Below are 15,514 nucleotides of genomic sequence, written 5' to 3' on the forward strand. Positions count from 1 at the left end.
GCTTTTGCCCAATTTTATGATTTCAAGAGTCTTGCAGTAGATTTCGTGACTCTTTTTGCAGCATCAACATCATTATTGTTTCTAAAAGTAAAACGCTGAAGTGCTTACGTGTGAGACAGAGCCAAGGGAAACTCATCAGGATTGTCTCCATCTCAAATTAGTTTTTTTATGCTATTAATTTGATAAATAACTATCTTTATGCAAATGTTTACATAAGCTCCCTGTGCATTTTGTTGGAATATTCACTAGGATAAGCATTTGATAAATATAAATGTGTTCTTAGTGTTAGAGAAGCAAAGTGCAATACCTCCCCCTCTGGCTCTTACTCCTTCTCACCCTTTCCCCCCTGTTTTCTCACACTTACACCAGGCTCACAGTTCCTCTTTGAACACTTTGATCCTGAGATGCTCTGCAAAAGCCAGATTTGAAAATGCAAACTTCTCTCTGTCACAGCAGCAGCATCAGCAGTCAGATCGTTAGCTGAAGGGCTGCCCCTGTTGCTGCCCCCTCCCACAAACCTCAGTAGCTATCAGAGAACGTTTCAGAGAGGCTTTACTGCCTTCGTGAATATTAAGTTGTTTATCCTCTTTGTGTCTGCCGTTTGTTTTATTTCTCAGTGTTTAGATACGGTGAATGTAGTGTGTGCACTGTTTTCACTGCATATTTAGTTTGTGACTCTGTGCAAGGGTTTACTTATGTTGATCATGCATTTTAATTACTTGTTGACAGCATTACTGCTCACACACAGGCCTTTTTTCGCTGATCAAGGCTAATGTCACATTTTTTAGGTCTGAAAAGAACATTAATTATATAGGACAAATTTTTCACCCTTATCTGTAATGTATATATTCATCACCTAACCATCAGTTATAAAGGCAGGAATAAAAGGGAAAAAGTAGTACCTGGACATATGACATGTAAAACCTAAATTTTAATCGTGTTCATATTTTAAGAAGACAAACACATTAGTCACAAAGAAAAATCTAACAAAATTTGTCTTTAAACAGTGCTCACAGGTATTGATCCAACTATGAATCACATCACTTTAAGATAATTTGAGACCATCCGTCCGAAATTTGAAATTGAACTGGAAGTAGACCTTCCAACATGGTAAAAATATGAAATAGAGAATCAAATGCAGCAAATCGAAAAGAAGAAATTAAGTTACAAAAGAATGAAAGTTATAAAAAAAGAGGATTTAAGAATAAAACTCAGATTTGAATCTTTCTGAAATTCTTTGGAGAGATTTCAAACATCTGGAACATGTAGGGAGAAAAACTGATGAAAGTGCCATCACGAATTTTAATGTATACTTTATTGATCTCCGTGGGGAAATTCCTCTCTGCATTTAACCCATTCACTCAGTGAAGCAGTGGGCAGCCATTGGGCACCCGGGGAGCAGTGTGTAGGGACAGTACCTTGCTCAGGGGTACCTCAGGGTAGCCGTTCAGCGGATTTAAACCCCCGACCCTCCAGTCACGGGGCCACCATCTACCTACTGAGCTAGTCTAGTGAATGTCTTATAGGCAATGATATTTTAAAAAAAGTCACTACTATTAATACGATTTTTTAAAGCCAAGGGTGTAATTACTTTTTCCACAGAAGAATATTAACTAACTAATATTTACTGTAAAATATAGTTTTCATTGCAGTTGTTTAATGTTGAAATGTCTCATTGTTTCAAAGAGAATCAAGCTGTGCATCCTGCAGACAGCAAAGGCTGTAGGGTGCACAGCTTGATTCTCTTCTTTTCATTGAGACTTTTAATATAATTTTTCAAAATAACATTTTGGAAAATCATCAGAGTCTTGTAAGGCTTACTACACATACAGTGTTGCAGCTACTTAATAAGAAAATGTTGTTAATGATGGCCACATCTCTTTGTCTCTTCCTACCCTTTCTCTGTGTGGTTCCTTTCCTGGTGTGTCCCTTTTTCCGCCCTTCTCCAGATCATCAGTAACATGGAGGCTCCAGTGACAAATGGCCCCAGTGGAGGAGGAACCACAGCCAATGGGCCAACCAACAACAGCCGTGGCTGCCCCTCACCAATGCAGACCGGCCCAACAAACGACGACAGCAAGACAAACCTCATTGTCAACTACCTGCCCCAGAACATGACCCAGGAAGAGTTCCGCAGCCTCTTCGGTAGCATCGGCGAGATCGAGTCCTGCAAGCTGGTTCGCGATAAGATCACAGGTACAAAACTGAGACTTCTTTGTGGTGCACTGGGATACTGATGCTGTACTTCGCAAATATTAACTTTTTAGAAACTAGGAAAAGATCCCGCTAATTTGGACTATAATTTGAGGTGTGCCTAGTGAGTCTTAAAAGTGGGTTTCACCAAAATAAAAATACATATGTGATATAGTCGAAGTAAAAATCAGGACATTTTGCAGTTCAATGAGTGTGTTTATATGGACGTAAGTATCCTGGTTATTTAAATAGTCCTTTTTTTTGTCAGTGCATGTGAATATGATTATCTTTGCATCTTCATACTGCTGACTACCCATGCCTGTGATGCTTCAGCCGAGTGATCCCAAGTAAATACAAACACAATCAATGGCCACACCGAAAGTATCTGAAATTCTGCACTTTTCAAGTTTGACGTAGTCAGGCTACAGGATGCAGGTTTTCCAATTTCTATAGTGGAGCAAGTCAGGTTAATAATCACAGTGAAGTTATTGTAAAGTGTGATCACAGGTATCAAAACTAAAGTTCGTTGCATGTAAATGTCACTAACATGTAAACGACAGCCTGTATTAACAACTGGGATAGTATGTTTATTTTGCACATATGCAGGTATATACCTGCATAACCAAGTAAATGTCAGTTTCTGAATATGCATTTTAAAAACTAGGATAAGCTTCATAATGGGCATATTCATGTCCATGTAAACACACTCGATGTTTGTCCAAAGAAAAGGGGAAATACAAGGTGAATCACTACAATCTGACTGAGCTGAAGAGGCTTTGCTTTCTCTTCTGAAAATTTAAACTGGACGCGTCAGTGAGAAAGAAGTCCGGCCTCTGCACACATCTGTCAATTCTCACTTTCTATCAAGTTTTCATATATGCTCCTTTAATCTTTCCTCATATTTGCTGTTGTCAAGAAAGTGTGACAACAATAGTAGCTGTTAAGAAAGACAAACATTACAAAGCTTACATCACTGCTCGCACGCTGCGAGATCAAAGGTAGGTGAAGACGCAACAGTCAGTTGTGTGTTGAATGTATACACCTGTAAGAAATCAAATATGACACGAACACTTCAGAGTTGCACACAAGCCTTCGGTCCGGCGTCACTCGAAATAACTCGAGCACTTGAGAGAATGCGTTGTGTATAAGGAGAAATCCATCTTTGCCCTCCGTGCGCACACGTGTGTGTGTGTGTGTTCAAGCGCAGCGAATCAGCAATGCAGCAAAGTGCCACATGTTCTCCAGAGGTGTTTAAATTAAGCAGCACTTTGCGGTGCTAATCACGGCTGTAATCTGGGTGTAGTGGCTGTGTGGGTGGCCGTACAGCAGATGGATCGGGGGGGGGCCGGGGTGGTGGAGCTCTGTGATAATGCTCCATAATGGCTTTCATTTTAGATCCTACTTACTGACACTCTTCTCCTGATAATCTCATTAAAGAGCACTAGGCAGGCAGTCGAGATCACCAAGCCATTCTCGGATAGCAAGCCGGCAGCTAAAGGGAAGAGAGTAAACACACACATACACGGATACATATGCAAATATAATCATAGAATTAGACTCCCCATAACAGATTAAGTACAACTGAAAGGCCAGTCGAAATGACAGCTTTGACAGTGAACCGACGACGGCCGCTGACCCGACCGCTGCCGCTTCCTTGCCCGTCCTTTGAAGTACGATTCCTCTTTAGGACCATCTTCCTCTTCTGCCGTAATGGCCACAAAATGGAGCCTGAGAGTCAGATACTCCAGGATAATGGAGGATGGTGTGTACAAAAATAACGCCGGAATACCACAAGCTGTCATCATCACTATCGCCATATTCTCTCTCCACCTGATTTTTCCCTTAACTGTGATTTTCCGAGCAGCAGCGAGGAACCGAGCTAACAACAGATATTTGCAGGGAGTTTAAAAACGAACCAAATTGCCGTAAACCTACTCGGGCCCTAAATGCAGGACTGTGAGAGAGGTAGAAATGTTTGTTTGCTCACTTCTAAACCATTTGCTCTGCTTCTCTTCTCTGCAGTACAATATCTGTCTGATGACTTAGCATCAACGCAAAAAAAAGCTATAAATAAATCCTGCCCTCCCCTCCATATCCCCCCCACGGTGGATGCCTGTTTTGCTCTCCCATGGGTGCAATTTTCTTGTGCAAACTTTTAGGCTAACAAAGTACAGATCCCTTCCAGCAGGGAATGCCAAGAGGCTTCATGCTCTCTCACAGTCATCCAAATCATTAACAGACTACGCCAGGTTTTCAAGAGGGAGGGTGGGAGAGTTAAGAGACCACTTTTTTAGGTTTACATACACCTGTACCCTGCACCCCTCCTTTCTCAGCTGTCATAAATATCTCCATATACTTTTAAGGAAAAAAAAAAGATAAACTTCTGACTGAAACGTGAGAGCGGTCTATCTTGATGAGAGTTTGGCTCTTACGAGGCATCGCTGCCTTCATATTCTAATATTCAGTATGTGGAACACGAGTCTAGAACAAAGTGTAAGAATTTAAATAAATTCACAGAACTATTCAGAAATGCACTTGGATAACAGTTTAAAAATTTAATCCTTACAAGATTGAAATATTCCTCCAGTGTATTTGGTGTTCATAACACAAGAAGGAGTGGTTAGATTCCCTGGTACATTTGTATCAGCTATTTCAAATTCACTTTAAGCAAACATTTCTCAGAAAAAGGCAGATTGCTATAGTCCTGGTAGAAAAGGAAGAAAATGTTAAACAGTCAGAAGCTCTTAAAGGGTAGGCTCAGTGGTCAAGTAGAGAGTAAACAAAATAAAAAGACTTCCTGATTATTATTATTATTGTTAATGAAAACCGCCAGTATTGTTGTTGCCAGTCCAAAGAAATTAAATGTAAAAAAAATCCTTGTATTAATTAATAGATAAACCAGTCTCCATCTGGCTATAAGGTATTAAGACCTTATACCATAATTCATGGATAAGTGTGTCTTGATCAGGCTATAATGCTTATAGGCTGATGAGGACTGACTTATCCATGAATTAATAAAGAATTTTTAAAATCACAGCGCTTTAGATTTTTTCTCGAGTCTCATCCGATACTAAGGATTTCCACAAGTCTTTCTTTGGTTTCCTTTTTACTTGATTAATCAGCATTTGTGTCATCTGCTTCCCACCACCAGTGTTTGCATTTCAGCTAACCTGTGAGTGCTCGCTGACAAGGTGTGAGCACTCGGACCTCTCAGAGGTATGAGACAGACAGGTCCTCGGCGTCACCTCAGCTTCCTGTGGACTCGCTCCTGTCAGCTCCAATGACGGCAGGACGGTGTGAGGCTCAGGCAGGCGTAGACACTTCAGCTCCGTCTGTCACCCCGGCTGACTTCAGCTGGTAGAAAAGCCACCTCTGGGTGTCTTTGTTGCTCCCCGCACGCCTACCTGCTTGCCTGCTTGCACAACTACCTGGTGCTCTCGTAACACACAGGGGATATGCAGGTTAATCTTTTATTTAAGTCTAGCTTACACGCACATAGCTCCAGTGCTCTTAAAGATATAACGTGTTGTTCTTGTTACAGTTAATTCTGTGCAGTAGAAACGTATAGAAATGCTTACATCAAATCCACAATGGCTTTCAGACTCTGCACTATAAATGTTTCCACTGTGTGTTTCTTCTTTTTATTGAAAATCTATTCACCGTCTGAAAGCTCTGCCTCTTAGACATAAGAAAAAATGATACATGGTCCTTTATGGATAGCTTGAAAAGACCCATGCGGACCTTGCACTGCACTGAATCAGCACTCTCAAATATCTACACACGGCCATATGCACACAGAAAGAAATGGAATTGACTGATCCTTGTCAGTAAGGCATTGTTCTGGATCATTTTTCTGCATCAGCTGCATTTCTGGCGGAGAACTGAATGCATTTGTTTTCATAATGACATGGAGAAGAAGAAAATAGCTTTTCATGCTGGAACAAGAATTGATTGCATTAGGGAGGGGAGTAGGGTTTGCAGTGGGGTTATACTTTTATAGGCAGCCATTTTTTTGCATCCTCATTTCGTGCCAATTATTACACTAGCCAAGAGCTCGGAAGTCTTATTTTGTGGGGACAGATTAAATATTTTACTTTTACTTTAAATAGTCGTTGGCCCCGTTCTGGCTGCCTGTGGTGCCGTTTTTATTTTCCCATGCGGCCACAGAATTTTTCAGGTTTTCGCAGTAAACCTCTCACCTTTAATATGCTTCTTTGTGTTTGTGCAGATGAAATACATCGCATCCCGTAAAGACATCCCTAAAGCACACTGACTGAAGCCTTTTGTGCACACTACTCTAGTCACCTTCCATGTGTTGGTTTTATACATGGAATCGGGGGAGCTGATGCAAATCGTAGTGACAATGTAGCAAGCCAAGCAGATGTTGGCCATGAAAAATAGATGGACTGTGATGTCAGATGTGGAGTAGTTCAAGCTGGAGCACCTCTGACAGACAGCAGCTCGAGAACTATGCACTGAAATCTATTCTTACATAAGGATGCATACATTTTATGAACTGTAGTTGCTAAAAAGCCCAACAAAACCCACTTAAGGTTAGTTGGATTTGGCTTGCTTTGTATGCAGAAGCCGGGGAGCACATTTCCATTAGTTACATACATTTTAACCACGATCTGCAAGGACGTAATGGTTGCACTTGCATAAGGGGGCAAATTAGATATTCAGTTTATAAACATCAGGTTATATATTTAAATAGATAAATTTATGACATACTGGGAGGCAAAGCTAATCGTTTTCATATTTAAGCTATTTTTCTACATTATTACAAGAGTGATAGAATAAAACACCTGCTATTTCTTTGTTTGACGTTTATACCTTCCAGAAAACTTAAATCACACAAGCGCAGGTTTTTCCGTGTGGTGAAAAACCATTACGCACTTTTTCAAATGCTTACTGAAACCATGTTGTGGGAGATCTGGTGTGGTGTTTATATCCCACATGCAGGTTTCATTTATCTGAACCTGAACCGGGCTGAAGGCTGAAGATAGCGTGAACAAAGCTGACAAGGAAAGAGATGAAAAAAGGATTTGACATCTCCAAAGCCAGGTATTAAGAGACCTGCCAGGCTCAGAGGTGCATACGCAGGCAGACACACATTAAAGTTTCAGAGTCCCAGGTCCCAGAATGTCCTGTCTCCCCCGTCATAGCACCCTCCCTCATTCAATCTCCTCCCGCCCCCTGCTCGGGACCCAGAATTGGACATCCTGAGTTTGCCTGGCTGCACCACTCCTCTTGTGACCCTCACGTCAGACAGCCTCTGTCCCTCCCAATTTCGCTTTGAGTGCCCTTTACATGGAACAAAGAGGTTGTGACTGTCCCTTATGCCGACTTCGGATCCGGAGGCCGAATGCGCCTCAAGGCTGGTTAACCTGCCCTCCAATCCTCCGCTCTTGAGTGCACTATGCCTAGGCAGGAGATATACCCAGACAATCGTTTCGTCCCCACAAATGTGAGCCACAAAACTGTTGGTAGGGTGTGACTCTGCTCAGTATCAGAAGGAGCAGGTACAGCAGGGTGGGCTCTACATTCCTGACATAACAGGGTTATCCGAGTCTTAAAGGGGGCTTCTCGTCTCCTGTTTCTCAGCTGTGCAGCTAGCCAACCAGCCCACACACTTCAGGCTTCAGTCCATTGGCCCCAAGGCTCTGGGAGCCACCATGAGGGGGTGGTTTACGTGTGTCTGTATATGTGTGTGTTTGTGTGTGTGTTGGTGTAAGCAGGGCCTTGGGAACTAAGAGTGGGAGCTTCCTGACTGCAACAGTGGCTGCTACCTTGGCAACCCAGGAGGAAAAGATGTGTTGAATGAGTGAGTGGGAGAGGGATCTACAGTAGATACGTGCGTGGGGGGGATGTGGCTCTGTTTATGAATTTAGTTATTTAAATGGGCTGTTGCCACATGATATACACTTACTGTACAGCTCTAAGGCAGCCGTTTGTTCCCTTTGTGATCATTCTCTGCAAACCCCTGCCCATGCCCTATGCGGTTGAGAGTCTCTAAGGTGTATTTTGACATGAAGCTGGTGACAGGGCACATTTTAAAATGTTGGGGAATGCTGGCCTATCAAAAATAGCACTACCTCAAGTTGCTGCAGCAGCGAGGGTCAAAACGTCAGGGATGAGAGACGACACAAGCAGCGAATGTGACACATTTAGTTTGACAAATTGAAATGGGTTTTTTTCGTCCTTTGGCCTCATCTTAAAACGTCTTGAAATTTAAGACTGACCGAGCAGATTTGCCAGTTTCTGTGGAGAGGTCCTCTCAAGGTGTGTTAACGTCATAGTTCTGATGATTCCTGCACACTGCAAACCCCCCTCACCCTCTTTCATTCTTCTGTCCTGCAATGACTCAGCTGCAGTCCACAAGTGGAACTGTGGGAACAGTGTTTTTATAGAAAGGCTGTAAAGTTTCCTTCACATAGATGCAGTAAAAATATTTAGATTAGATAGATGTTTTCATGAAATATTTTCACTGAAAGTCACAAACTGCAAAAGAACTAAAGCCAAAAATAAAGAATTAAATAGGATTTGAACACGTCGGCTCTACAAATTGGTTCGGCTCCAGCTTACGTCTGTTTTGACAACACAGCAGTTCAAATGAACTTTTTGATTAATAACTGCACTATTCCAGTGAATTTTGTGGGGAACAATAGACCACAGATACACTGTAAAACAGAAAGATCATACAGCTGTGCGTTTCCTTCAGTAGCGTCCACTTCACATCAAAGAGTATAGTGCGTTTGCCTGATGATAGCAGGAGATGGTGATGAAGATGCTTTCATGTCTGCAGTTCAGGGCTTTTAGTCACATAATAGAACAAAAGGCAGAAAATAATAACAGGAGTTTGTTTCTGTGTGTATCTCACAGCAAATAATTGTGCACCATGCGGTGTATCTCACAGTGTCATTGGTGAATACCTTTTTGTCCAACTTGATTATATAGCTCTACATTCACTGAAACATCTACTTGTCTTTGGTGTGTGTCCATTATGTACTATATCTAGGTACTTGTATGTCATTTTGCATAGGTAGTGTGCTTTCACACTTGCATCTTCTGGTGTGTACATATGTATGTGCACGAACAGGGGAAAGGAGAGGTGAAATTACATAGCAGTGCCAGCAGGCAGGACACCGGCTCGAAGCACACTCATTTTCTCATCTCACACGTTGGGCAACCTGCTGCTCCTCAGGAAACAAATAATGGCTTAGTCATAACTCCTCGCCAACACACCAAAGAGCTCCTCACTAGAAATAGCAGTGATTTTTTACCACTGAAAAACATGCCCACCTTCCTATACAATTTATGTCAGATTGCACAAAAAGGTCTACCAAAAGAGTGGAGGTGGGTTCAAATTAGCCCCCTCTCCTTCACTCTGCCATCCTATGTGGTTAGGCTGTTAGCGAAAGTGGACGCGTGGCACAAAATGATAAAGCACTGCACGGGCACCTGAGCTTATACAGTATGTAATGACAGCTTTTGGCAAATGCACAATAAATACCGTTAACAGCTTAGATTCCTTGATTTTATATATTACATATGTGTTATTCTGGGACTTGCCATTATTAAATTTACATAATTTTTATTAAGAAGCCTCTTTTTATTGCTGCTAAGCATTTTCTTAAGCCGTTAGAAGTGCTGGAGAATTTGCACAAATGGCAGTGTGAGCAGCTGACAAATCAAAGGCGAGTATATATCTTCCCTCATTAAAAGGCCATTATGAAGACCAATGCATCATTTGGGTTCTTGGTTTTAATTGACATTTAAAATATATAAGTCAGTGCATCTATTAAGCAAATTGATCAACAGAAGGCAGATTTTCCTGTTAGCTACAACCATGATAGAGGCTATTCATCATGCCATTTTAATAGCTTCTCTATTTTCCCTTTAGATGCACTGATTATGTCATTTTCCAGCAGTATAAAAAGTTTGTGTCTATCAAATATCTCTTTAAGTTTTCAGACTTTTCTCTGGAAGTTGTTACACGAAAATAATTTAAATGTCTCATATGTTTATTCTAAACTGTTCAAACACATTTTATAACATTAAGCTGAATTTTTTATTGGTGTTTAGCAGCTGTGAAGAAGAACTTTGATGACATAACTAGAAGAAAAGTGGCAATAGACACAATCTTTGGAAATATGTGGCTAGAGTATTAGAAGAATCATCTTTGTATTTGGCTTACTTTGGTTTACTCTCGGCTGACCTTGCATTCCAGTAAGTTAACTGGTCCTCAGCCATTTTTAATGCCAGAACGTTGAGGGAGAACTTTGATGCTGTGATCCAAATGTGGTCCTGATCTGCTGAGCAGTGTTGAGGTGTACACGGTAGGTGCTGTGACAGGCTGAAAACCAGCTGTACAGTGCGTTGCTTCTGTTTCTGTGTATCGTACTGCAGGTTACAGATAGAACTGCTCACACTTTTTTATTTATTGCATGCTTCTGCGTGCATATTCACTGCAGAGGATTGAGATTTTTTCATTGCTAACATTACTTGAAAAACTAAGAAAATGCAACAACAATGGCGTGCTTACTCGCTAGCCACCCACCACTCCACGTATTACTGTCCTGGCATGAAGTCGTACTTTACTACCTGCGTTTGTTTGTGGTGATTGAGCGATTATACGTTTAGATGTGTGCACATGTATGTACATCTGCCAGTGTGGTGCATCTTCTGCCAATCCGTGCAAATTCCAGGCAGCCAGGCAGTTTGCCGGCAGCTCCCTGCTGTTAGCTGCTCCTTAGCAAGCTGGAAACGGTGGGTGGAATCCCCTCCTGGAGATTTTCTGATGCTGCAGGCAGATGTCTCCCTCTGTTTACCCTCCTTTCCTTGTTCACCTGGGGAAAGATGCCAGCCAGTAAGCCTCGTTCCCACCCTCTTCCTTCCGGCCCCAGAGGCCCTTAACCTTGCCAAAGAAGGAGTGAAGACGCAAGTGGGGGCGGGAGGATATGCCAACACCAGCCTGAGCTCGTATACAACATACACACCCAATTAAAATGCAAACACACGCAAATATCATTTACATATAGTAGCAGCTTCTGAAAACCACAGTCTTCAGAGGTGTAATCAAAGTAAATATAGTGGTGGGTTTGTTGTAAAAGTGTCATCTATTACTCACTCACATGTGTGCTTACCCATATTTCCATACCAACTTGTGCACACACGCATGCATGCGCACCTCCCACACTGTGACTACCCCCCCCCCTCGCAGCAGTAGCATCCATGCTTGCCAGTTTGGCCCCATTTGTCTGACTGGATGACTCAAACAGCCGGCCCATCTCAATGGCGCTGCACAAGTGCTCTTTGCCAGAACCTTCTGGTGGCTGTGCTTGTCGAACCTCAACATTTCTTGTTGAAGATGAAGAAGAGGGGTGAGGAAGGTGCTGGGAAAGTGAGCGAGAGAGGTAGCAAACACCAAAGAAGAGTGATCTCCGTAGCAGGCGCTTAACTGTACCCATCTGGAATTTCACTGTAAATTCAATTGATGCACATATGAGCAGTCGTTATTAGAGACACTACTGGGTTATTTAGAATACAGTTTATGGGCAATTTTGCTATGCTTTATTTTAATTCATTCAGTTAATTACTTTTGCCAAATGTTCTCTTTCACTTCATTATTCATAGTCTCTTGTGTACACTATTTAATAAAACATTAGAAGCCCCAGAAATAATTTCCCAGCTATGCTTAATTTTCTTAACTTGCCACCTGATGTCAGCTGAGAGTCAGAGAGGAAGAAGAGAGCGAGAAGAGGATGGTTAGTTATAAATAGCAGTAGTCTCCCCAGGATGGCAGGTTTTTAATTAACAATAGAGTGTCTGATAATCCACAGTTAATCCAGAGGAGAAGAGGGAGGAGAGGGGAGAAGAAGAGAAAATCATCAGCTGTTTGATGTTAGGACTACAAGTCCCTCCTGGCCCTTACACTGCTTGCTTCTGAGCTGTTCTGCGCCGTGATATCCATAGCCCAAATGTATTTATTTTGTGAAACAGCCATGCTCCATATTTTGTGATTCACTTTGTCTCTGACTAACCGCTGTCTGTTCCCATTAGCATGAATATGTGCATGCCGCTCTTCTTAAACTGCCTGGGATTCTTTGTGCTTGTGTGTGGCGTTAGTGGATGGGGGCTGTTTGTGGAAAACTAGCCGACTGAACGCCCCGACGGCTAGAGGCGTCCGCTTAAAGTCTAAGCGCGTTGAAAGGCTTGATCTGTTGGGGAAACACTGGGAGATGTCAGGCCCACTTCACTCTCAAAGGGAGTCTGCTGTCTAAGACACTTTGAGCTTGGAGGGAAGTGGGGGTGGTATTTTTCCTCTCGTTTTGCACAGCTGAAAAGACAGTAACAAATATGTTGTTTGTACCTTCTATGATACTTTATTTGCTTAGGCTGAGTTTCGCTGTCATAATTCAGAGAGAATTTGAGTAACATTTATCGCATTATATTTTAGGCATTCACTAGTTGACACATATATTTTGAGTAACTTCAACTGGATGCTCCGGCGCCTTAAATTCCCTCGAGCTCAAGAACACAAGTACAATAAAAAATAATAATGAGAAGTGCAACAATAAGAGCGTAACACACCAAGTAAGGCTGTTCAGGCATGAAGTAACACATAGGTTCTTTCTTGTTTGTTTATGTGGCGATTGTGGCTCAAGAGTTAGGAGTTAGGAGTTCGCCTTGTAATCGGAAGGTTGCCGGTTCGAACCCCGGCTTGGACAGTCTCGGTCGTTGTGTCCTTGGGCAAGACACTTCACCCGTTGCCTACTGGTGGTGGTCAGAGGGCCCGGTGGCGCCAGTGTCCGGCAGCCTCGCCTCTGTCAGTGCGCCCCAGGGTGGCTGTGGCTACAATGTAGCTTGCCATCACCAGTGTGTGAATGTGTGTGTGAATGGGTGGATGACTGGATATGTAAAGCGCTTTGGGGTCCTTAGGGACTAGTAAAAGCGCTATATAAATACAGGCCATTTACCATTTACCATTATTACACCATAATTAACTAGCAGTTTTTGGGGGGTATTCAATGTGTTTATTATGCCTTTATTTTCATATAGAGAGACCTGGAAAGACAATGTCTCACTCATTAAATGTTTTAGAGCACAAATCTGAACAGCCGTGGCAACAAAGCAGCCTTCACATGACAAAAAAAGTCACATCAAAACTCGCGGTGCTCCAGGCAGGAGTCGCTTTGATCTTGTCGGCAGTAACGACGGCACATGTATGTTGTGAAGGATTTTCCAGGCACACATGCATGTTGTCTCAGGTTAGCAGGCGGCTTGTTCCAAAGAAAAGCACCACAATAATTGGGTGTTGTGGTAAGGCTGTTTTTTTAATGTACAATCAAAATAAAGTTAATTTTTAAAACAACTTTGTTTCTAAAAAAAACCAAACAAACAAACAAAAAACCCCCCCTAAATTTTAAAAATTAAACAGTTACAGGTCATTTAACCCCTTTTAATTAATTTGTCAGTTTGGGCAACTGTGTTGACATCACTTCTACCTTTCTCAGATGCTGAGGCCTGTTTATTTGTTATTTAATTTTTGTATTTAACCTTTATTTAACCAGGAAGATCCCATTGAGATTAAAAACCTCTTTTTCAAGGGAGACCTGGCCAAGATAGGCAGCAGCAAGTGCCTCGCAGTTACAAAAATTACTCAATTAAATACAGGCAGCAGCAACACACATGTAAAAATAAATGAAAAATACAAAATAAAATTCTGTTAAAATGACAAACAATCTAATTGAAACAGTTGCATGTTATGGACTTGGCCTCAAGGATTCTTAGTTTAATTTTAAAAGCACTTAATGAAATGAATTCTGTCATTTTCCAGTCGTTCTGCAGTTCGTTCCAAGCCGAAGGTGCTAAATGGACAAAAGCTCTTTTGCCAAATTCAGTTCAGGCAAATGGAACAGAAAATAACAAGTAACCTTGCGGTCGAAGAGGATAATGACCAGCATGTTTCACTGCAAGCAGGGAACCTATATAGGAAGGCAGCAATCCAAGTATTGCCTTATATATAAAACTGTATAGCACCTGAACTCATATCATTAGTATGACCATCCTGCAGTTTGGCATTGTCTTGCTGAAAAGGCAAGGCCTTACCTGAAACATAAACACCTGGATTGTGAACACATTTTAAAATGCTTCCTTTCTTTTTGGCATTTCAGGACAGAGTCTGGGCTACGGTTTTGTCAACTACATTGATCCAAAGGATGCAGAGAAAGCCATCAACACGTTAAATGGACTCAGACTTCAGACCAAAACAATCAAGGTAAATCACACCGTGCATGCCTATGACGCAGTCTGTTACATAACGACCAGACAAGCAATTAAAGTAAGAAAAGTGTTCTTTGGACAAAAAGATTTCAGTAATTTAAAGTTGTGGAGGTCGTGTTAAACTTAAATTATAAGACTTCCTTCTAATTTCTGAGAGCCCTTTTAGATAGTGATGCTGTTAGCGGATGTGCTGGAGGGTGAGATGGGATTAACATCAATGAGCGTCAGAAATGAAAAAGACCATCTAAATCAAAGAGACACATTAAAAAAAAGCTTGTGACTATGGTTGATATGCTAATTGCTTTTTAAATGTCAGAATGTAAAGGTGAAATTATAGTTATCTCTGAATAAAAGGGAAGAAACACATCAATCATCATATTGTCCAAAATAATTGAGGGCTCTGTTATTGCATTCTAAATGGCAAGACTAATCTGCAGGCTCGATGGTGGTTGTCACAGCAGTAATATCAGCCTCAGTACTGCGCTGTCCTTCCTCCAAACACATTTTAAAGAACCCTCACAAGTAATAGTTTGAGCAGATGTTTTACAGTGTATCAATCCTCCTGTTAATCTAATTTTCTCCCCTCGTATTCTCTGCTGTCATCCTCTGTGCTCTGTGCCTGCTGATATGTTGTTTTAAGCTGGGCCGTAATCTGTTGCTCTGTGGTAATCCCTGGATTCTTTCTTTCTGTCATCCGATCTAATCTAGTCTAATCTAATCTAATAGGATGGGATTAGCCTGTTTGCAAATAGGGAATCCCACGGGGAATCCCTCCATTCCCTGGACAGCATAAACTGTCTGGCTTGGTATCGAATTTAAAAAATAAGAGCCTCATATATATTTTGTGCGTGATGTCTAAAATGTGGATTTTATAGAGTAAATGTGTTGTATTAGTGAATATATATGTAAAGATGAGATGTTTACTAGGGGTGCAACGATACACAAAATTCACGGTTCGATACTTTGGTGTCACGGTTCGATATTTTTTCGATACAAAAAAAATGTTCATGCCTTTTTAATTTGTCATTTATTAAAA

General features: G+C 41.5%; 1 protein-coding gene across 11 annotated transcripts in view; it reads left to right on the forward strand.

Moving 5' to 3' along the window:
- elavl4 (ELAV like neuron-specific RNA binding protein 4) overlaps positions 1-15,514 on the forward strand; it is an 81,263-nt gene that overhangs the window by 36,572 nt on the left and 29,177 nt on the right. For all 11 annotated transcript variants that reach the window (XM_082525187.1, XM_082525188.1, XM_082525178.1 and 8 more), the window contains 2 exons: positions 1,950-2,196; positions 14,370-14,473. In XM_082525187.1, the coding sequence (XP_082381313.1) occupies positions 1,950-2,196; positions 14,370-14,473 (351 nt within the window). The remainder of the gene's footprint in view (positions 1-1,949; positions 2,197-14,369; positions 14,474-15,514) is intronic.

Source organism: Aulonocara stuartgranti, assembly GCF_965226115.1.
Source record: "Aulonocara stuartgranti genome assembly, chromosome: 23".
NCBI lineage: Eukaryota > Metazoa > Chordata > Actinopteri > Cichliformes > Cichlidae > Aulonocara > Aulonocara stuartgranti.